The 24,486-nt window shown below is 40.3% G+C and overlaps 1 protein-coding gene across 6 annotated transcripts in view; it reads right to left on the reverse strand.

The window, feature by feature from the left end:
- The window catches only part of nAChRalpha6 (nicotinic acetylcholine receptor alpha6), a 102,483-nt gene that overhangs the window by 21,398 nt on the left and 56,599 nt on the right, over positions 1 to 24,486 (reverse strand). For 4 of the 6 annotated variants that reach the window (XM_017081333.4, XM_017081341.4, XM_017081356.4 and 1 more), the window contains exons 4-5: positions 7,972 to 8,111; positions 7,664 to 7,708 (exon numbers count right to left, since the gene is read on the reverse strand). In XM_017081333.4, the coding sequence (XP_016936822.1) occupies positions 7,664 to 7,708; positions 7,972 to 8,111 (185 nt within the window). Of the gene's footprint in view, positions 1 to 1,697; positions 1,743 to 7,663; positions 7,709 to 7,971; positions 8,112 to 24,486 lie in introns of all 6 variants that reach the window. The other 2 variants (XM_017081326.4, XM_017081318.4) reach the window with 1 other exon arrangement.

The following is a 24,486-nucleotide window of genomic DNA, read 5'->3' on the forward strand; positions in this document are numbered from 1 at the left end:
ATTATAAAAACTATTTTTATACTGTCTCTGGCCTAAGAATTCTTTTGAATATAGTTCTTTTATGATATGTTTGCTTTTTTAAAAATATTTTTAATTGTTATAATTAGTAAGTACTGTATTAACTACTGATTTCAATTGATATCTAAAAATTTCCCGAGATGAAGCTAAAAATTTGATTTAGTTCCCACATGAGGTAAAGTCCCGTAGTCATCGATTTTTTTTTTTGGAATTTTCTGGCCGCGTTTTGTCTCGTATTGCTCTTGCGTTCATTGCCGGTTTTAATTGCTATTTGACGGCATAATTGGGCCGTCGAGCAGAACAACAATCGGTTGACTGGCACCATCGACAGCTGGAAGGAGTGGCATTTGGAATTCCAGCAGCTTGTCTGCGGTCGCTAGTGGCAAATTGACAAACATTTGTACACCATTTGGGGGAATAGCGAATAGCGACAGTTTATAAACGCCTCACTCGGTCCGGCCATCAATCATAAATAGTGTATTTTGCACTAGTGCAGATGGGGCTTTTTATGTGTAGTTTGTGTTTGATTGCAATTGGGAAATTACTCATATTTATAGACTTCGTTCGATCAGTTCATCCTGGGATAGAGTGACCAGCTGTGTGCACTCTACGTGTTAAATATATAATTTAATTAATTTCGCGAATTGACAGGACTTGAAATGAGTGTAAAAGTACGAAAAAAAAACGGCGATAGTATCCCCATTTTATTTCCGCTGCCTGATGTCCGTGCATACATATATTACCTTTTTTATTTTTCTCTCACACAAATGATAAGCACTCGCATAACAATCTCACAAAAAAGTAAATGCAACATGGCATGCAGGACGAACAAACACAGAAGGGCCTATTACACGATGCGATCTCGTGGCATGCAAATGTCGCGTGTTTTTTGTGCTGGGTTAGGGGTTCTGTTTAGAGTTATGTTTTTTTGGTCGTTTCGATTTATGTGTTCGATTTTTAGTTGCTCTTAGTAGAAAAGAAACCGAAACTAACTCGCATTGAGTTCTAAATAAAAATGTCAAAAAATGTTATTCGCTGTAAAAAAACTAGTTGCCATTGTAGATCTCTATGTAGAAAAGTTATAAATTCAAAGAGAATAAAAGGAAATAGCGGAAATCAAAGTTTATTTAGCTGTGTCTGTGAGTATGTGGGTTTGTATTTAAATAAGCGATTTATTACAGTATTTAAGCTTGTATTTAATGGTACTTATTTAAGTGATGATGTTTAAATAATTTAACGCACACACGAACTAAGCCAACACAATCTCAACGAGAGATAGAAGGAAAAGAGAGAAAGAGTCGAAAAGATAGTTGTTACACGAAGCGATTTTTACAACAGAGCTTTGGGGAGCAGGAATTCAGATGAAACTTTTAAACGGCTACGAAAACTCGATTAACTCTTGGTACTTCAGGCTAAGACCGTGTGTGTTTAAATTATAATCAGGACAGACTCTTTCTGGACCGAGTCCAGTACTCAGCACTACTAACTAGAAGGATAGATTGAATATCTATAATACTTTCTGCTGGACGGGGCCAGAAAGAGTCCTTGATGTTCGATTTATGATTAAATAGGTTTAAAGCGATTACACATTATTTAAAATACGGTTTAAGCTATAAGTAAGTATTTAACTTGGGGTTTAGGTTTATGATTTATGATGGCGAGTTTTAGTTAAGACTTACCAACGAAAGCCAAAGATTCGTTATGAGAAGCTGATTCTTCTCGTCCTACAAACGCATTTGGAACGAATTTTGGTTGTTTTGTTGTTAACGCCAAAGAACACAAGAAAATCAAGTTCAACGCAAGACCAACAATGGAAAGTAATAGTAAGTAAGACGAAAGGAAAGCCAAAAAGTTAATTTAAGTCAAAAGTTTAAAAAGAGCAGAGCATGATAAAAGAAAGTTTTGGTTTATACATTGGTTTTATGAGTTTTATAAGGTTTTGTTTTTTTCTTTTCTTTTTGAGCTGTTTGTCTAGTTTTTATTTTATTTATAGCATCTGTTTTTATGACGTTTATGAATACGATTTTTTGGTGTTTTAGTTTAGTCTCCACTAGCTCTGCAGGCGATGAAGTGTGGCTTTAATGTGTTGCAGCCTGCTTTTAACTTTGCTTGGGCTTCAGGGGTTTTTAAAGTGCCAGTAAGTAAGAACATTTATCGTTCTCTTTGGGGCTGTTGCAATTAACTTGTCTCATCTCCCATCATCACTCAATTTGGCCAGAGACCAAGAAGGAAGCCGAATGAAATGCTATCAAAAACTTTGTTGGCCCAGAGCAGCTTTGAGCTGCTCGCCTTGAAACCTAATCTCAATCCGAACCGAATTTTAATCTGCTGGTGGGCCTTCAGATCCTTTGTCCATTGCGCCAATTTACTTTACAATCCCGCCGCCCTCTTTGCGGAATATACGGATATACATACATATATCTAGTCTTCATCCCTGATGCCTGGCAATAAAAACTTTGAACTATAGTAGGTATCAAAACCCATTTATCTTTATACAAAATTTTAATTAAAGATATTTCATGCTGGCGCACTGTCAGTCACTCAACCGCCAACTATCCAGTCCAGTCCATCCCGATCCCAGTCACCCACACCACCAGATGTTGGTTGTTCAAGGTGGCCTTCAACGGATGCCGTTTGAAATGCAGATGAACGACTCACCGAATCCGGCAGATCTGCATGTGAAAGCCCCTCTAAGGTGACTGTCATTAATAACTTGTCGGGGTAAACAACCAAAATGGTTACATCACACAGCCGCAGGGAAACAAAAACCGCAGGCCCCCGAAAAAAATGGGGAAAAACACCAGGGAATGCGGGGGAGTTTGGCAGCAGCTGCAATAACGACTTGAGCCATTAAAAAAAGCCAGATTCGTGACCGAAAGGGAATCTAATGATATGCAGGGCGGGGCAGCATACCACAGAATCCTTGGACACGAGTTTGCTCTGGTGACCTGGATGATTTCTGCTCGCGGATTTCCCATTTTACCCCCAAAGGCGAAGGGCTCCCGGCTCCCAGCATTTAAGCCAATCTGCAGCCATTTCCTCCTCACGTCAAATCCCACAACACAGCAACATTTGAATATGCGGTGGGGATTGGTAGGTACGCACATATGTGTGTGGGTTTGATATTTTTGCTGTTGACACCTTATAAAAATGGCGGTTTTGTGCAAATTTCATGTTTATGACAGACAGGATGCGGTATGGGGACGTGAGCCCCTGACATTGACGCATACTAATGACACTTGTGCCACCGTCTTTTGGGGCGAAAAAACTTAAAGCACCATTTGCAGCAGACCTCGCATCTGCATTAAGCTTTCGCTTAATCGTGACAAAGTCGCTTTCCCAGAAACAGATACATATAGATGTACATACACTGGAACTCTGGTACTGCTCTCCTGCTGCATAAGCTTATAGATTTATTTTGCATTAACGTGCCAAATTGTTTTTAAATGAGTTTCTAATGAGCCAACAATTGCCGTTGTCGTCTGTAGTAACAGCCATCCAGATTACAGATTTCGGGGCACTCGATCTGGGGATCCCCGGACCCCTTTGTAGTCGAACTCCCGTGATGAATGAATGTTTTTGGCAAACTTTGTTGCTGCTGTTTGCCATACAAATGGGTTATGCACATGGGCCAGAAACGAGAGTAGACTAACACCAGCAATTCAAGGACGAAGTTTGTTGGCCTTGGCAGGACTCAAGTGTGTGTGTATTTGAGGCGAGACAAATGAGTGGATGATAAGTGAAGGAGCCACTTTGCTCAACGTTGCCAAATGACTTTGTCGAACTCTGGCTGGTGTTAGCGGGCCATAATTTGGGCGAAAGAGTGTTTATAATGGATTCAAGGCGTGCTTGCCAAGTATCAATGGTTAAAGCTAATAGATTCGACACCACCTCAACTTTTAATCTTTGCCTTTGAAAGTCAAAGTCGTTGACTACGTTTATAATGGCTGATTTACATTAAATATTATGGGGCTTTAAATTTTTCTTACTTTCGAGAGAAGGTCTCTAAAATGATGTTACAAGAGACTGGAACATATTTGTGAAGTCCATATTTAGGTTGCGCTAATAAGTATGCTATAAAAATCCATCCAAGAAAACAAACCCAATATTTCTAAACATTTCTGTTAATTTATTATTATTCTAAAATCAGAACTAAATTGTTAGAAAAGTATTGTTTAAAAACTCAAACAATCACTTATTTTACGGGCACACCAGTCTAAATGGCTTTTGTTCAGGGTCTTAATGAGGCAAACTTTGAAATTCTATCGCTGATTTAATCTTCATTTTTCCCTGCTATAAGCTTAATGTTTCCTTTGACAGAAACTTAGATGAACGAAAAACAGATTGCCAAATAATCTGCATTAGATTCCGATTTCTGACTTTCAACTTGGGCCACACCCCCTAACAACAGATTAAACACCATCAAAGCTTGTTCGCTTCACACCCTCGGAAATTTGCAATGTTTTTATCCGTTTTTTGGGAGGCTAGGAAAGCGTTTAGTGAGAGAAAGAGAAAGTGGGGGAGTGTGGCCTTTGGCCATTTCCTTTTGACACATATTTCTAAAGCCCCAGTCATTTAGGGGGCTTTGTGGTGGCTGCAACCTGGCAAGTCATTAGACGAGAGGTTACGACGAGTGGGGCTAAAATGGTGCTATGGTGTTAGCCGAAAAATGCTAATGACTTTATTTTTCTTAACTTTGATGCTGATGACGCCCGGACCACAATGTGCATTTTAATGTCGTGCCAAAGGAGCCTTCGACCTGACCCGACCTCGTCCTGTTCCTGCCACTGCTCCTCCAACTCAATGGCATTCGGTTGCAACTTCCAACGGGCTGACATGACGGGCCATCATCATCATCATCATCACGACCATCTAAAGGGCAATCAGTAGGATGTAAAGCAGGAAGAAATGCTGAAGGAGTAACCTTTGGTTAGCCACGACCACGTGGTGGCCCATATCCTTGATGGCAATATTGCGAAACTTTGCCAATTGTCGGTGCTCCGGTAATCCCCATCATCAGAGGGAATTTTCGAAGGGCATTCATTATTAGTTGGTGCAATTTGAGTAATTGACCAAACTGTGACCAGGAGCCGCTGAAAATGTCAGGGCTCGTGGAATCATAAATCTCCATTCGGATCGATTTATAATTTATGCCACTGGAAATCAACGCGTTGCGGTTTCCATTTGCCCCCCTTCTGATTTTTGATCCCCCTCCCTGGCAATCCATCTGTCCGATGGGCGAGTGCATAAATCAAATTATTTCATACATATTTAATCGTGTAAATTAAAATGCATTTGATTTGCGAGCGCATAGATGTCCTGGCTTTAATTATATAATTTATTCGTGAGGCTGTGGGCGAGACAAGGGGCAGGGCAAGCACATTAAGGCCATAACTTCATCGATATCTTTTGGTTTTTAGTAGGTTTGGCTGTTTAGGTTGTTAGTTGTGTTGCGCAATATGCAGATACATTTAAATGGCAGTATATATATATATATATTTATATACGTATAGATATAGATACAAAGAAAACACCGACTTGGAATTTTAAGTTTATCTTTCACGTTTTTAAATGCACTTCGTTTAAACAACATGCAAGACACGACTTTAGTTGTTTGTTGCTTGTTTTGTTTTTGGTTGCGTTTTAATTGTAGCTTTTGCCTTTTACTCAGATATGTATAATCAGAGAACGCTTTATGACATGTACCCAGCAAAAATATATGGTAAGTATACGAATATCGAACATAATCCGTAAAGAATACATGTACACACTATCTCTCACTGCAGCACACACAACACACAACAATCACACACGCACAACGATGGGAATTTAAATGCAGGTAAAACATAATTGGAATTGGAATAATCGGGTGGTGGGGTGGCTAACGGTAATAGTCTTGTAAATCATTTTGTCAATCGATTAATGCACTTAATGGAGCATACTAATTTGGGTCGAAGGTTATATTTCTTTGGGCTGTGGAAGGGGAACAACGGTATGCTATTTCGAATGTATTCACCTAAATTGCAACTATTTATTCTAACTTTAAATGGGTTGTAGCACTAAATATTTGATTTTAAACTAAATATGTTTGGGGTTCCTTTGGCGCTTGACTGTAATTACCCATTCCCCAGTGGAGAGCAGCGATTTAAATAGGGTGATTACGGAGGGTTATCAACGGCAACTGTGGCCATCGGACATTGTATCACGAATATAATTTCCCGACTAAGCACATTTATTCACACGGCACGCCGCATGTTTCCGGGAAATAATATGAAAAATGTTTTCATTTCACGTTTGCACAGTCAGGAAAAAAACAGAATGCATAAAAAAAATTACAAAATAATTATAACAAAATGTAAATCACACAAAGCCAAACACGACGAAACAAAACTAACTACGTGGCTGATCCACCAAAACTGTTTTCATTAGAGCCAATCAATTGAAAATATATTTATGTAGTTTAAACCAGGCATCCTATCTTTTTTTTTCAAATTGGAACGACTATTAGTTGGATTCAAAAGTTGTTAGGAAAAAGGTGGTTCTTTTTTACGGGAATTGAAAATTGACGGGCAATCATAAATCTGCCTCTGGTCACTGGTTGGAGGGGCTATTAATTTTTTTGAAAAGGGTTTTCCTGTCCTGTCTGCAGCTCGATGGTTTTCGCTCTACGGTTCCGGGTCGAGAGTGACCGGAACGATTGCAACTTTGGTGTTTTCAGGTGAGGCCGGGCACAAACAACGCGCTGAAAAAATGGCTGTCGCTTCAGAAAAATATAAATTTTATTTATGTCCCTTTGGGTCCTTTGTTTTGATTTATTTGTTTATGTTTATGGTATGCCCGGCAATTTCTGCCAATTTAGCAATGCCATTTCGAGCATCCCTTGTCCAGCAGAAGGCTATTTTGCCCGCCATCACGTCCATTCCAGGTGAAATTTGTGTAAATCAAATGTTTTAGATGTTAGGCGATGGGATTAGCCGAAATGGTTTGTCTCCCCCAAAACAGTTCTGCATCTACCACAGATAATATCATGATTCTGATAAAAATGCTGGTAAAAAAATAGAGAAATCCTAGGCAGATCGGCTCTAAATCATCATCAAAGCATTCTCAGTTATTTATGAACATTAATTCTTTATAATTGGTTTTAAATTGTGCTGTAGTTGCATTTGGTATATGTATGTTTTTAACGTCCTTTTAATTGAAATGTGTTTAAACGGTAATCAACAGACGTCGCTTGCTTTCAAAATAAACTGTCAAAAGAACAAACAAACGTAAAATTGTACAGGCATTCACACACACAAACTCACACGCGCTCACACACACACACTCACACACACACAGACATATTGAGACAACACATATGCAAACGCAAATATGTATTTATTTATTGATAAAAGAAGCCCCCGGGGGGCAATAATTATTGAATGGCAAAAAACAAACTCTGAGTAAACGAAATGAAAAGAAATTTGTGGTTTTGGTGGTGGTACAAGTTACATATACATATATATTAAAAATTTGTCGCTTTTCGCGTGACAAAACGGAAGCCTCGAAATAGAAACGAAAAACACAGTCGATCGAAATGAAAAACAAGCCTAAGAATTATATTGTTGTGATGTTGACACAAAAACGACGGGTACATGTCACTTACCAAATTTAACCACGCATTTGTGGTCAGAATCTGATTCTTTTCATCCTATAAGAGACGCAATCAATAATTGTTAATTTATAGCCTGCTCACGTTACATTAGTCTTATGCATCGACAATTCAATTCTGTTTCTGTTTAGTTTCGATTCGATTCGATTTGATTCGATTCGGAAGATTATCCGACAGCGAATGGAGACTGAGCCCCATGCGAACGCTTCTGATTATTCACAGTTTTTCTGGGTTATTTGCTTTGATGCTTTCGAAAATGTTAGCCTGGCCAAGAGGATTGCGGATCCCCGGCGACCACTTACCACGTCGATGATCTGCTGCAGCGTCAGTCCAAATTTGACCTCCAGGGGCTCCGATTCGTTGGCGACCGGTCGCTCCAGCGTGTTGTATGTGGAGAGCAGGTGGTTCAGCAGGCGCTTTTCATGAGGTCCTTGACAGCTTTCTGCAAAATAAAATAAGAGGAAACGAAAAACCAATCAGAGAGGGGAAGTGAAAAACGTGTTGCAATCAAGTGGCGGCATCATATTTGCCACTGATTTATGGCGCTTTCTGCCAAATTAAACTAATAACCGAGCTCACTTATTGGCAGTTGGGCAGAGCGGCTCATTACCGGAAAAGTCATTAAAAAAATGGCATGTACTTCGGCAGCGTGATGCCCTTTTGGCCGAAAGTTAATTGGTTGAAACCATTTCGGAACCCTAAATGAAACGACTTTTCGCTTTTGGTCAGAACTGTAGTTGTGCGTGGGGCGGAAAGGGATTTAATGTGCCAATGAGAGCTACTAAACTGGAGTAGTAAATGCTCTGTTATTGGCATGGTTATTAACGACTGCTTCTAAAAAATGACTACCCAAAATTGGTTTTCTTAGTTAATTGTCTATAATAGTACTTATTAACCATTCCTTTTAAATTGCCCCCTGTAACTTAGGTATTATAATTATTGACTGTAAATAAGATAAGGCACACTTATGATAGTGTGGGCTCATATACCTTGTATTATATTTCCATTCAAGTGCTCTTACATAGTTGCTTCTATGGCCTCCGGCAAATGGCTTTGGCTCCCACACAATTTGGCCTGCCTCCTCCGCAATTCCCTGGTTTTGGACTGGCCTAGGTGGCAGCCATAAAATGTCATTAAGTGCCACTGTGTAAGAGATGCTCCGCAGAGGAGAATGTGAGGTGGAACAGGTGGATCCAGAGGAAGTGTCCTGGAGTCCGTGTACATTGTGTTAAAACAAACCGTAAAATGGGCAATGGCAAATATTTGAGATGAGCGCAAAAGTTTTGGGGAATTCACGAGGACCGAGTTTCGTATCCCAAGAGCGCTGATAAATTGACAACTCAATTGTGAAAACTATTTGCACGCCATTAGGCGAAAAGGCTGCAACAAGAGGTGTGACCAGTTGGGCCAGGGGACAAATATTGACAGGCCACCCGCAAAATTTGAGCCCAACAGTGTTTCAACTCATTCATGAATGCATTGCTTCTCCGACCTACGGCCTCCAGTTTCCAGGTGCTCCAATGCTCCAGTGCCTCGGTGGTTTTTGGCTTGGTTCCAAGCTGTTCGCATTCATGGTGGCAATCGAATCCATGTCGGAATTGCGTTTAAATTATGCAATCGGCAGAGGAGCAGAATCACAATGAAAAGCAGGAGCAGGAGCTGCAGCAGGAGCAGCCCATGAATTTGGCATGGCCGAGCAACCACTTGGAACTGACCGCTGACCACTGACGAACTGACCAAACCCACAGGCTGTCAAGGTGAACGATTGTGTTTATTACATGAGCATTAATATGCAGGGCACAGGCAGTGGGAATGCGACCTGATGTGGCGTTATGGGTTGCAAGTGGGTGGCAACAAAGGACTCGGCCCACAATGTCCTTTGTTCTGCCGACAAGTGACACTAATAAGCAACTAAGCTGCTAACCGAGTGCATTTCATTCTAGACAGGCTAAAGTACAAGCTCTGACGGCTTCGAAAAGTATATAAGCTTTCTATTGATCTTAATTTATAAATTCATCCTACCAAAATATATTCATATGGATTCGGCACCTTAGGAATAATTAAAAACTGTATTAAACCAAATGTTCTATTAATGCTGACACTTATATGATCGCCCAAAAATTATATTATTTCACTCTATATATTTCTTTTTTGCAATTTAAACAGCATGTTAGTACTAACAAGAAAGATACATTAAATTTTAGTAAAATATGTATTAAAAGACTAACCTTTTTTTGAAAACAAAAAACATGTACTTGTAACGATAGAGGAAATAGAAAAGTATGATATATATCATTTTATAATAAATGCTACAATAAAGAAGACCGTATAAAAATTATCCTAATTAAAATACTTATCGAATTCTAAGACCTAAAGCGCCCTAAGCCCCATATGGTTTCATAATAATTTTAGTTTTATAAATAAGAAGCCAATATTAATAATATATTTAAAGAACTTAAACCTGTTTTCAAAGCTAACTAATTTGAATCAAAATAGTTGCAAGTCTAATACCACAATGGTCTGTCTGCGATTGATGAAGATGTATTAATAGATGACTAAATTAGAAAATAAGTCAAACGACTTATTTAATGAAGACCCATTATTGAGTGTCTCTAATGGAACGCAATGTTTAAATCTGTGGTCGCAAACAGTTCAAACACATAATTGTTAAAGAACTCTAAGCCTTGAGCGCAAATCAGGCATAATTGAAACCGAAATTCGAATTAATTGAATGAAGTATGAGCCCGAACAATTCCTTGAAGGACGCTGGCATCGAGCTGAAATAGTGTGCATACTTCTGGGCGCATCGGGACAGCCTGCCAGTGTGTGCGTGGGTGTATGTGTGGCTGTTTCGCTGTGTGGGTGAGTTACTGGCAACTTATTTGTGCGGTGTGTTGACCCAGTTTCACTAGCTCGCTGGCTCTCGGGCCTGATCAATTTGGCCTTGGGCGTCGGTTAGAACTTCTCCAGCTGCAGTTGTCCTTGCATTAAGTTGACATTTGATTTCTCCGGCCACCATTGTTGTCTCTGGGGTCGTCGCTTGCATGATTTAAAACTATTTAACTTGGCTTCGTCGTGGGTAGTTTCTTTTGTTTTGCCACAATTTGGTCGTTTCGCTTTTGGCACCTTGAATGCTAAGTGGTTTTTTCGCTTTCAGTCGGTTCTTAAAAATGTATGACCACTCTCTTTAACCTTGCTTCAAATGGATAGCACACAGAAATTCTTCCTGCAATTGTGTGCGAGGGTTTTTGATAAATTGTTAATTACTATTGTGATGCATTGTGTGCTCCATTCCATTCCCAATGGGAACTGGAATTCCTTGTGCGCTGTGTTACTGCGCCACCTTGGCGTATACGTGATTTCTGTGGGTAATTCAACATCAACTGCAACGTGTGGTTGTCGTGGACGAAGAGCCGAAATGAACTCGTTCATCAAGTAGACAACACCATGGGGGACAAAACAAAAATCAACTCATTCAATGAAAACTTGGGGGAAACTTTCTCAAATGTTTAGCAATTCAAATGCTGAAAATCCGTAAATTGTTGTTCAAGTCAAGTTGCAGACAGGCGACTGCCTCTCGACGCCGCTTACCTAAGCAATGCAATTTATTAAACTAACTACTTAGGCATGCGAAAAGAAGGCCCGAGGAAAACACATAAAAATAATCTAACACACTCTCAAGGCGACTGAGGCACTCTCCATGCCAAGAAGTGAACGAGGGCCAAAAACGAAGGCGGAGGCGGAGGCGGTGGAACTGGAAGTGGAGGTGGAAGTGGAAGTGGAAGGCAAGAGCTCCGAGAAGTAGCAGCTGGAGAACTCAAGTGCCAACACACACTTCAAGGCCCGACTCGACTTGGCTGCCAAAGAGATACTTTCAGCACGCCGTTCGACAGCAGCACCAAAAGCAACACAGCAACAACAACAGAGGCACCAACCAAATCAGTCACAATGGGAGGTGCACTGGGAGAAACACTCTTGGGGGGCCACTCAAATCACTAGAGTTTTAAAATCTCTTTTAAAGTAATTTCAGGTGTCTTAAGGTAGGGAAGAATATATTTTAAGCTCAGTAAAACAATGAATTTATTCAGAAATATGGATTTTATTTATTTACTGCATACTTTTAGACACCTAAAATTATACTTTTGATTTTAGGAATTATTTTATTTTATTATATACATGTAAATGTAATTTCAGGTGTCTTAAAGTAGGAAATAAAATTTTTAAGCTCAGAAAAACAGTAATTTATTCAGAAAGACAACAAGTATTTATTTACTGCATACTTTTAGACACCTCAAATTATATTATTGATGTTATAAAATATTTTATTTTTTACCATTTTTGCTTTTTCAGTCTGGTGAAAATGTCAATTAAACTGCTTTCCTAAGGTTTTTGTTCCAAAATATTCATGAAATACCGTCTAGCTAAATAAATGAATGTATTTATAGACTGTATAATATAACTAAGAAGTAGGTATGTATATGCCTACACATTAAAATTGTTTTAATATTATGTTTGTACGTAAATGAATAGGATTACAACTCTATAATTATTATTTAGCTGTCGTAAAATATTTCTTATCGCCCAAAAAATATTTGATATGAATTATACAAATTTGGATTTAATGGTGACTTTGTTTTCAATTTTAGAAAACATTTCTTTCATGTCTCAAATATTTTTGTTTGTGAAAAAACGAATAAGTTTAGGGATACTAAGTGAAACCATATATTCCGTACATGTACGTGAGACTCTTAATATCACTGAATAAATAGCTTATCTTGACTTTATTAAGTCGACCTTGTGGTAAATAAGTTGTTTACCCAATACTTCTTCAAGTATGCAAACAAATAAGAGAGTAAATAAAATAAGTGATGTACCCACCCTGCATATTACTGCACACCTGGTTCGATTTCTTGCAGTGCAGCCAGCTTTTGGCGACTTAATTGCAATGTGTGGGACCTGCTCGGCCTTTGCATTATGCATGAACCGACACACGGCTCGTTATTATCATTTTGGAGTCCGCTGCCTGCTTGGCACTAATTGCAATTAAACAATAATGCAAGTAGCGTGCGGGGGGGATTTCCTGTAAAAGGGGTCCTCCCACGAATTTTGAGCAGAAATTCGCTTAGAAAAATGTGTGTAACTGGCTTGTAATTATGTCGCTGTCTCTGTCTTTTGATGCCAAAAGGCGTTTAATTAAATGTTAATAGCCAGCCCAGCGGGAAGCCAAAGGAACAACAGAAACAACAACAACAAAGGGAAGGCAATTAACGCCGCTCGCTGCCATTCGCCGTCTTTGTTTATATGTATTTGCATATCATTAAGCCGGGAAAATAACTGTAAACGCTTTTCCTGTGCGAGTGCATTATCAACACTCGCCGGCGACATCTGACATCCTGGATGGCTGCCAAGATGCTGGAGTGTTTAATTGCCAACAGAAATTGGCTCACAACGAAGTTTGCCTAGGATAATGAGATCCCTTTATCCTCGAAAACATCTCCTTTAATTTTGGGCCCCAAAAATAGGATCAGATCAACGGAATTTCAATTGTACCGAAACGTATTCACGACCTACCCCATTGCCTTTTCTTCTAAGGGCCACTTAAGAGCCATAAAAAATCAACACCCAAAGAGCCCAATTTCATTACGCATAACATTTAGACCATCTTCATTGCCTTTTTCCACCATACTACACAAACACACGAACGCATTAAGACCTATTTCCATTTAGCTCTCAATGAGTTTGATGTGTTTTTCAATTTTTGGGGCATTTCCAGAACGAATCCAACTGGGATGCCCGAGTCCACGATTCGTTCTCATATTAAATGCATATCGCAATGCGAATGTGTAAATTTTTGTGGGCCGCTGGGCGGGTGGGTTGATGATGGGTGGCCAGTTAGTTGGCAAAGGGCGCCGCATCGCCATGCAGCATGTTTGTGTCACGTTCGCGACTTCATTTGAAATTCATGCATAATAAGCAGTCAAGTACAGGCATCCACACCCATGGCTGTGCATCACAAGGGTCGTGGGGTCGTGGGGTCGTCGGGGGACTGGGAGTGCGAGTGGGAGTGCGGGCGGGAGTGGGTGGCTAGGCCGAACTCCACTCTGCTCCACCCACTCCTCCCCCCCTTTTCACCCACTCGCAAGGCGGCTGCTGCATAAACAAGCATCCAATGTCGGAGCTAATTTTATTAAAAAGCAGCGCCAGCAGCCAACAGCTAAGCTAAAAGGCAAGCAACGAGAACGAAGAGAGTGTTTTTCAGCACAGTGGATGCACAAAAACTTTCTAAGCAAATAATAAAAAACCTAGCCAATTGTGATATTTTTATCCATTTATAAAAAATAAACTAGATTAGACCACAAATATTTAAACTTTTTCAAGTAAAGTATAAAAATCATTAGTAAACACGTTATTTTCCTCATCATCACATTACAAATTTGAATAACAAATTTAAATAATCAAATACTTAGTTTAAATTTAACAAAGATTTTGCAGATCTTAACATCAAAATTATTTTGAAGTACAATTTTACTGTATCTCATAAAAATACCTTGCCCAAAAACCTCAATTTTATCTATGTGAAGGAGGTGAATTAATAGACCCTCTTAAAAAAATGTGGAAAATATAGAAACTTAAGTAAACAGAAGCTAGAAAATGTGTTTTCCAAAGTTTTTGCAGCCAGTTCCTTAAGATCTCTGAGGAACACATCGAAATCCTGATAATAACAGATCAATTTATTGACTCAATTTCGGTGCCTTCGTCAGGATCATTGTTTATACGAAAGCAAGCAGCAAAATCCATCACCGAGGTATACGTATCGCAAATCAAGGCCAGCAGGACATTTTTGCCACAACTTTGACCTCTGACCACCGCCCTGATTTGCGAGCTGCAAAGCAGGGATAAATCGCGGTCCGTCATCGCATCCAGTATGTAATGGAAGTCCAGCGTTATGTTGTAGTTCCTAGAACAGACTTTAATCGTGGCCTCGTATCTGTCTATTTCGTATGTTCCTCGCTCTGCAATTCCCTGCATACAGTTTATTTTGCTCTTGTGCCGATGAAGGAAATTCGCGGTCACATTTCCGATGTAAATGGGATAGTAGAATAGTTCCTGGATCTCCGGTTCTTCGAAGATATCGAATTTCGGTGGGAATGCGGCCAGGCATAAAGCCCCCAAGAAGACGAGCAGAAAGGCGGCCCTCATCGGTTCGTTTGCAAGTCGAACTGAAATGGACGGCAATGGATTGGAAATTCCACAGATTTCATGCTCCATCAGCCGCGTCGAATGCGATTTTAGACCACTGTAGCGGGGCTTTTGGCCTATTCGGCAGCAGTTCGGCATGCTGACAGCCCGCTGTTATGTAGTGCAGTGTACCAACTGATGGAGTGGCCTCCATCCCACTGGCACTTCCACATCCAGTGCCCCAACTCGCCGACAGAACATAAAAATGCAGCTCTCGAGCATAAACAAACATAATGCGTGCCCATCCCATCTCCACTGGGGCTCTGGCAAAATTTATGCGAAACGAAGTTAGGCGAAGCGCTTAGCATATAGTACCTATGTACAGGCCTTGTTCGGCCTTGTTTCCCCCGATTCGGAGCCCTCGCATTTTTTCCACCCCAGCCTCCCATTTAATTAGATACATAAATTTTGAGGGGATGTTCCTGGGGGCAGGCTGAAAGGTAGGCTGTGTTCTCGAGAGGTTTCTATTTCCCCGAGTTAGTGACTTGTCATCGGTTAAGATCTCTCATGTGGAAACGGCAAAGTAGGGCTTAAAAACGATTGCTTTATTAAATCCCACATTTCCCAACCAAATGTTGAGTGTTATTTGGATACTTTTGTTTGCTCCAACTTTGCTATTCCTAGTTGGTACTTTCGAACAATTGAAAGTAACTTTTTCGTTAACAAATAGTGGTAAACTATTGTAATATTGTGTGCACTTTATTAGTTTTGTTAGTTCGTGCATGGAGACATTTTAATTAAAACGAATACTTGTAAATTTCAAATTAATCCCTGCTCCTTGTACTGGCAAGTGTCAACCTTGGTCAGCGGCTTAAATCGTCGCAATTCCCGGGGTTAGAACTCATATAGGGGCTCTTCAAAGCAAACAAGAGCCGCACGAGCACTTTAAAATTAATCGCACGATTTATGACGCACAATCTAACCGCTAATTTATAAGGCTTAAGCCCCTACCAAGTCCCCAAAGCCACGGCTGTACGTTCACACATATATGCAGATGTGGGAACTGTTCTATACTCGTATGACTCTATGTACGTACTCCTACACCCGCCACAGTCCACAAAACACTTTGCGCATTTGAAATGAATATTCCAGCTCTCGTCGCGTACGCAGATTTTTCGAAATCACTCGGTTAGGCAGGGGAAAAAGCCGGGGATGCATGGGGTGTTCGGGGAAGAGGGTCCTTTATTAAATGCGTGGCTAGATTTTGATCGCGGTTTCAGCGTTTGCGGCTCAGTCACTGGCAAATTCAATTTCAGCACCAAAGCCGCCGACGACGATGATGACGAAGCCGGCGACTTGGCCATTAATTCAGCTGCATGGTAACCGCAAAATTTAATACCCAAAATAATTTAAATTCGGTACCGCCCCACTCACCTTTTTTTAGGAGGGGAATTTAAATTATACACTATTAAATTTTCCCCAACTGTGCTAGCGAATTGTAATTAACAATTGTTAGTCCATTGTAAGCCTAATCTGGCTAAGTGCTTTACTTTTATTAATCGCAAACTGGTTTTCCGGAAATTTTTGATTTACTTTTGTGTTTGCCTCCGCTGCTTTCCACGTTCAACTCTTAAATAATTTGGCACGAAGTCTCATTATCGTTTGCCAAAAGCGAAGGCCCGCCTCCGCCGCTCTGGAAAAGCCACCCAGCTAGGAAAAGTTATAAATTGCTACATAGTTTTCTGGTGCGCCAAAGTTTTCCCCCCTACTCGCTCCCGCTCCAGCTCACCCACTCACTTTCTCCGCTTTCACCCTGCCGTTTTATTTGTTTGTGTGTGCGTAACAAAATTAAATGTGCGCTAAGTAACGAGATATATGTATATGTGTGGGTGGGTAAGGGTTGGTATGGGAGGGGGTTGAGGGAGCTGTCTAGTCTCAACATTGGGTAGGACAAATTAAAAGCACTCGGAGATTCCCTTTTATGGCCCGGCACCACGACGACTATGCTCTTGAAAAATTATGCATATGTTAGAAGTCAACGAGAAGGTCTATAAATTCACTAAAAAGATGCCAGAAGGAGTAGGAAAATGCGAGTATATATGGTTCTTTGTGTTGGTCTAGGAATGCCAGTAATGTTTGAAATTGATTCCGTTTTAGTTTTGCTACCATGGTTGAATGTCCCCATAAAGTTTAACTTTATGTAGATAGAATCAGCAAGCCCGTATCTTTAGTTACTAATATTCTTTTATACATTACCGGTTTCTTATAATGTTTTAAGACAAAAAATCATTTAGGCAGTGAAGTCTTTAATTTTTATATCTAATTTCAAGTTTCTTAATTAATTAAATTTGTCGTTTAATACCCTTGCAGAAGGTAAAATGATTTCAGTCATATGTGTGCAACGCAGTGAAGGAAAGATGTCCGACAGTATAGAGAATATTAATTCTTGATTAGCATCACCTGACGAGAAAAAATATAATAGCAATAATAAATTTAAAAAGACTTAATTCTTAATATCCTTTTTTGTGTTAATTTATTTTCTTTTTTTTCCAATCGGCTGCCTTTAATTTGTTTCATATCATTTAAATTCGACAGCCTCCTTTCAAGATTTTAAAACAGTTTAAGTGGAAATCTGTTGAATGGGATTCCTTAGAATCGAGATGGGCAAAGCAATACGGGGCAAACCCAATCACATCCAATTGAGCACAATTTGTGCCCCATTCATGTTCGTTTCACATCATCATCATCATCATCAGTAGTGCCCTCCATCCTCTTGGCAATCTCTAGGCAACTCATTAACGTTGGACCCACGCAAGGCCTTTTAACCCGAATGAAAGGAGAAAGTGCCGGCCTATCGATAGAACAAAGGAATCGTACTACTTCTGCGCCATGTTCACTTTTTTGAAGCACAGCCAGAGATTATAATCTGGTACAAATGAGGAAATCCCAGAAACCCGACAGATTAAATTTGTATTCCACTCGTATTCCAAAGCGGATGTGGCCATGTGTGCAAAATTTAGTTCCCACCCACAGATTATGTGTCCTTCTGTTCTTTTTCTCCTTTTTTTTGGGGGGGCATGTTCATAGGCTAGGTCTTCGAAAAGGGAATCTGAGGCGGTGTTAGTTACTCTCCAAAAGGACCGTCCATTATTAATGAGAAGACAACGCAAATTAAACACACACGCGATGGAGAGCTGGGGCGACGCTTTTGGGGGTCGTAAAGTTAGCATCAAAGATTCATTGATATTGCAGGTCTTTGAACAAGTTTCTCCCCCAAAAACTAAGCTACTGGGTGAGATGGGGCGAAATGGTGGCATTTGTCCGAGTAATTTAGGGAAAATGTCTGCCTTTTTGGTTGGCCTGCCTTTTCGACTGCCTGTTAGTTAGCCAGGGGCTCGGCAAATGTAATTTTGTGTAAAAATTTTCATGAATGGAATCGTTTTCCCCCGAAAAGCAAGCTGTTCGGGACTCTCTGTGTGTGTTACAATTGTGTGGCATATTTTTGGAGGTCACTCGAGTGGGCTTGTAAAGCCCGGGAATTGTTCTCGTTTAGAAAGCGGAAACTGGGCAGGGAGGCAATAGAAATGCAGCACTGGATAAATTCCTGTGCGTCATGCTCTTGAAACTGATGAAATTTTGGTATTTTCATTTGCCCCACCAAACCGCCCCACCTCACAAAACAAATAAATTTGCCATAACCTCCGACCGCAAAAAGACATGGGGGATACGGGTACTAAATCTACCTTTTGCGGCTGACAGCTTAACGCCTCCAAATCATATTTCATTGGGCCAGATCATCTGCACCGCCATCTCCCCAGTCATTTGTCTGCTCATCCAAATTACGAACAGATTCGGGTTGGAAGAGTTCAGGTGGAGGAGCAGTTCTCTGTGGGGCAAATCGCTTTCGCAGTTGAGCAGCTTGATTAATGACGCTGCCACATCGCTTTCAATTGCACTCTCTGCGGTGCATGCCACAAATCTGAGATGGATTGCTCACCCGATGGTTTGTGTGGCACTTGAAATTTCGAAATATTAGGCTGGCTTTTCGCTTCTTTTCCATATTAATTCGATGGCAGCTTGCTTTTTCCACCGGGGAAAACAAAATCCCCGCCACTCATAGCAATATTCTGCATATATTTGCCACTTCCGCCCGTTGAAACTTCATTTGAATTACGATTTCAACATTGGCAACTGTAACACCTTGTAGCTTTGCAACTGCTCTGAAATTGCATATATTTCTATGAATTATATGGCACAGCAGTGCCAAAAGTAAAACTAGGCTAAGAAAATGTTTCGACAAAGTTTGCACTTGTGCACATAAATTTTATTCTGTCGTTTTGGACTAAATGAAATTGCACGGATTTGCAAACAGGCCTCGGCAAAGGTTTGCTCACTTTAATATTTATGAAAACAAAAGGCGTGTCACCTACGCCCCCCGAGTGCACAGTGGGTGTGTGTGTGTTTGCCATCCATTTATGCATGTTGTGTACCTACATATTTGATGGATGTCAGCGAGGAGACGATGCCTTAAGTGCCCTTCATCATATTTTATGTAGCCTGCCTTTTATGTGTGACCAATCCTCAGGGCCAAGTATCTCATTTTCTGGGGGTAATTTCCATGTTACAGGAAATTAACACAAGTAAAAATCGGCAATAAGGCCAGAAGAAAGAGAACTCATTCGAAACCGAGACCAAAATGGAGCTACAGGCCGTTTACGTCACCAATAAATGTTCAAATGAGCAAAGTTATTTACAGTTGTTGCCAACGAAGGAGCCGCACAATTGTAGATCGTAAAACAGCTTAAATGATTGCCGGAATTGCCGAAGGGGTGCAGAAAGGAGGACTCTGTTAAGCCCCTTTTACTGCGTAGGCTGTCCAAAAATTCATCGTAAATAATTCTATGGAAATTACGAGCAGCCCTCTAGGGTCGATTCACCAGTTCGTGGGACTTTGGCATATGACACCGAAACAACTCTTTTCGCAACCCTCTACCGCGATTTCTTTCTGTTTGCTCTCGCTGACGCTCGGCAATTACCGCCAAATGAGTCCGAAAAATAAATTCACATTAATTGTTCGTGCTGTTGTCCTTGTTGTTTGGGCTATTTGTTTTAAACTTTCGCCGCATCCTCCGCCCAAAAGTATTTAATTGCCCGCCCAGGCGGCACTCGGTGCTCCATTCCGCTCACCGCAGAGGCGGAAGCTTGGCGGGATTTAAGAGCCGGGATGATGGACTAATGGGTGTACCCAGTACCGATGAAAGCCAGCCTGGAATTACCGGACTGATGTTGATGAATGGGTTATTAAGGCTTCAAATATACGCATTATACTTCATAACTGTTATAACCCTTTATTTTGAACTCGGCTAGTTACTTTTAATCATGTGCCTCTTAGCTTTTTTATCAAAAAGATTTTTGAGCTAAGTAATATTATCGAGACCTTCAAAAACACATCACATACATTTTTTTAATATTTTAAAACAATTCAATTTAGTTTAATCTTATTTTTTAATCTATAAAAATTAAAAAAAATTTAATTTAAGTCAACCTTCTAATTGATGTGATACCAACACAGAAAGAAATATTCAAGGAAATTGTTCTTAAATAAAGAACATTCGTTCTTAAAGTTCATTTTGGTATTCATTTTCTCAATATAAGAACGAAATGGTGAGAGGAGAAAAGTTAAATTAAGTGTATTTATCAGCTTTTTGATAAGTATATTCTACTGACTACCCCCAGTTCAACTTGATTCGAGCAAAATAAAAATATTTTCAAATTCAAAAATGTCGTTCTATTTTTATAAACATTTTCAACTCAGATGAGAACGTCAGAATTTTCTCTGTGAAATGAGATATTTCTGGTTAAATTTTTTTTGCTTAGAAAGTAAATATTCATTGAAGCGAAAGTCTTAATGTGCAGCCATAAAGGTTTTTAAGGACCTTCACCCTTACCATCCCAAGTCTCATTTGAAATTGTTGTATTTATTTTAAGCTACTTTTGTGGTCGTCTATTTACTTCTTAGACCTCCAACAAAGTGTCCCGATCTTCAGCAAAACCATTTAAAATTTACCAAGGGAAGTTCAGGCTGTGTGCCAGCAATCTCAGAGCCATTCGCAGCCGCCATTCCGTGCTGGGTACCCAAAATGGCAACAGGAACATTTGCGCGGCTTGTTGATTGTCGCGACACATTGCCCAAAAACGTGAGCCGACTGCCAGGCAGGAAACGGCCAAAACTGCAAAGGAAACCGGAAACCCAATAGCACAGGGCGACGTTTTTAGGAGGAGGAGGATATTTGGGAGGAGGAGGACGAGGAGCTCTGGAAGTGTAGAGTGAATCACAGAGTCGGAGTCCTAGTCCCTGGCGAACTGAGGTGGCTGCATTTAAGTATTTCACTTACAGCTTTTATGGCAATTGGCGTGAAAATTGTAAAAATGCATTTTCCTGCCCCATTTTTCTTTTAGATTCCCCACCGTCCCACTGGCCAGGCGTTGGTCTGTTGTTTTTGCCAGTTGACTAAATTGAGTTTCAATTGCCGACACATGGCCAGCCGGCACGTGGGGAATTCTCTCAATTGTTTTCTGTTTTGGGACACACTGGCTGGCTTTGCCATTATTTATGCATGGCCAGCTGCATGGGCCAGGACACGCTCTAAATAATTGAGCAAACAGTGCTCCAGTGCTCTATTCCTGGCCATTTGTTGAATCCTCCTCCGATCGACCAAATTGCCCTGTGCCGAAATGAGGACAATGACGTCGCCTTCAATGTCGTCACACCAGCTCTGTGACGACCTGAGCAGGCCTAATTCTATCTAATTAATTGCAATGCATTTGATTCTCATTTTCCAGTTGCTCCTCTGGCCTTTCTCCCCCGATTGTTGAAAGCTTAGAAGCCTGACTAATTCCAAGTTAATATCCGGCATTTAATGGACTACCTCAATGATTTCAGTTTATTATTGTGGAGGATTCTATTTCTTTTATAAGAGCTTTCTCAGGCTATTTTCCAATTTTCATTGCAGTTTTATTCATTTCTGTGGAATAACTATACAGAGAAAGCAAAGTGTATAAGCCCTTCCTTAATATAAAAATTTATTTTTTAAATTTAAGTGTTAGTTTGGCTGACAATTGATCTTGAAATTCCAATTCACTGGTTAAATTTAATTAATAAAATCATAATTTAAAAAATAAAAACCAACGACCAACTGATAGTCCGGAACTTTTCGGAGAATTCAAATGTTCCTATAAACTGGGAAGCAAAAACTATTTTCTGAGAACCAAAAAATATTCTGTTTAATTCCAGAACATAAGTACTCATATGTGTACTGCAGTTAGAAACGGCATCTGGTTTTGATCTTTCTTCGTGACACTCCCCGTTCATAAAGGCCAACGCTGCGTATACGCATTTTGCTAGCACATGCAGTGTGGCACATTTATGACACCAAAGCAGACGAAATAAAACAACGGATGGCCATCAAACAAATGGCTGCAGGAAAATGATTAACTCTCCAGTGCGGTGCTCCCATAGTGCCCCTCGAGTTTTCCTATTTTCCCATTTCCCATTTCCCCGACCCAGTACCACCGACACGCACCAGATGCCATCTGGAAAATGGAGGGTATGCGAGATGGGAGTTGGGAGACGGGGGCGTGGCCGGACCACGCAACAACTTTTTGCTGTCATTTTGAGTATATTTTTCATTTTTATGACGAAGAGATGAGCATTGTGCACTGGACTGGCCATTCGTTCATTCATTCATTCGCTCATTCAGTCAGTCATTCATTCTGGCCAGCGCGCTGAGTTTGTTCTCATCTGGGAGACAGAGATTAATGAGAAGCCCCGCGTTTTGTTAATTTTGACAACTTCTGTGCTGAGTCCTGGAAAAGGGGGCGGGGGCATTGAGTTGTACCCGGCGGCGGAATGAAGGGGCGTGGCAGCTAAGCAAAATTTAATTGCCGAATTTCCCCGCCAGTGGGCGCTCATTATGCTCGACGGCATTCCGCATTTTGCCACTGTTACTGTGGTTCATTAAACTTTTCAGTTTCATTTGTCATCCCAGAAGTCGGGGGACAAGGGACCAAAAGGACTGGCTGGAGCATGCCAACAATTGAAATGTATTTGTCAGATAAAACTTTTGTGATGGCCGCGCTTCTAATTTAGTTGCAGATTACTCAAAGGTGGCAAATGACACAAACTTCAAGCGCCATCAAATCTGTCAAAATGTCAGACGAACGAGTTGCCGCAGGGCGTAATTGGGGAAAGGCAAGGCTTTAATGTGCTAATTGTATCGCAAAAGGGTCTTGGATGCCATGATTTTAACTGGAAGAGGGAAAAGTTGGTATGAGGTGTGTTTATTTATATCCTTTTTATTACTTTTTGACTTCAATGAAAGTAATTAGGTACTTTCATTGTAAAAAAAATAAAAAATCTACAATTTTTGTTATGATATTTCTTTATGATATTTTTTGATTCGTAACATTTTTTTACATATTCCATAACTAGGATGCATGCCACCGTCTTTCCGATGAATACCCCTGAATACCCTTTAACTCGTATAGTTAGTTAGTGTTGTATTTCAAGCATTTTCATACACATGAAATTAAAATAGTCCCTGTTTATACAACACTAATTCATGAAATGATATCAGCTGACATGTCAAATTATTTTAAAGGTTTTCCTATTTGAATAAAGTATATATATTCTTGATCAGGATCACTAGACGAGTCAATCTCAATGTCTGTCCATCTGTCTAAACGCCAAAAACCTTGAAAACCTTAAAAAGATAGAAAAATGAGATTATACAGATTCCTGAGCAGCTCCGAGTGCCACGCACTTTAACGCTCACAGCAATACAATCTGTTAAAAGTCATTAGAAACTAGGTTTAAAGGCCTTGCATGGTTAGTGGTATCACTACCCGAAGTAACGGATATCTTTATAGCATAAACTTCATATTTATGGTTGGTACATAACAACAACAAAATTGCATTGAAATACCTAGTTATACCCGTTACTCGTAGAGTAAAAGGGTATACTAGATTCGTCGGAAAGTATGTAACAGGCAGAAGGAAGCGTTTCCGACCCCATAAAGTATATACATTCTTGATCAGGATCACTAGCCGAGTCGATCTAGCCATGTCCGTCTGTCTGTCCGGATGAACGCTGAGATCTCGGAAACTATGAGAGCTAGGCTATTGAGATTTGGCGTACAGATTCCTGAGCTTCTTACGCAGCGCAAGTTTGTTTCAGTAGACTGCCACGCCCACTCTAACGCCCACAAACCGCCCAAAACTGTAACTCCTACAGTTTTGACGCTAGATATAAAATTTTAACTGAAATGTATTGTTCTCATCAATACCTATCGATTGACCTAAAAAAAAGTTTGCCACGCCCACTTAAACGCCCACAAACCGCGAAAACCTGTAACGCCCACAATTTGCATGCTAGATAAAAAATTTTAACTGAAATGTATTGGTGTCGTCAATACCTATCGATTGATCCAAAAATAAATTTTCCACGCCCACTCTAACGCCCTTAACGCTTAAATCTGTCTACCGCCGGTAGGTGGCGCATTTTAATCTCGCTTTGCTGCTTGCATATCTCCATTTCCCTTTGAGTAACGGGTATCTGATAGTCGAGGTACTCGACTAT

This window comes from Drosophila suzukii, chromosome 2L (genome assembly GCF_043229965.1).
Source record: "Drosophila suzukii chromosome 2L, CBGP_Dsuzu_IsoJpt1.0, whole genome shotgun sequence".
Lineage (NCBI taxonomy): Eukaryota > Metazoa > Arthropoda > Insecta > Diptera > Drosophilidae > Drosophila > Drosophila suzukii.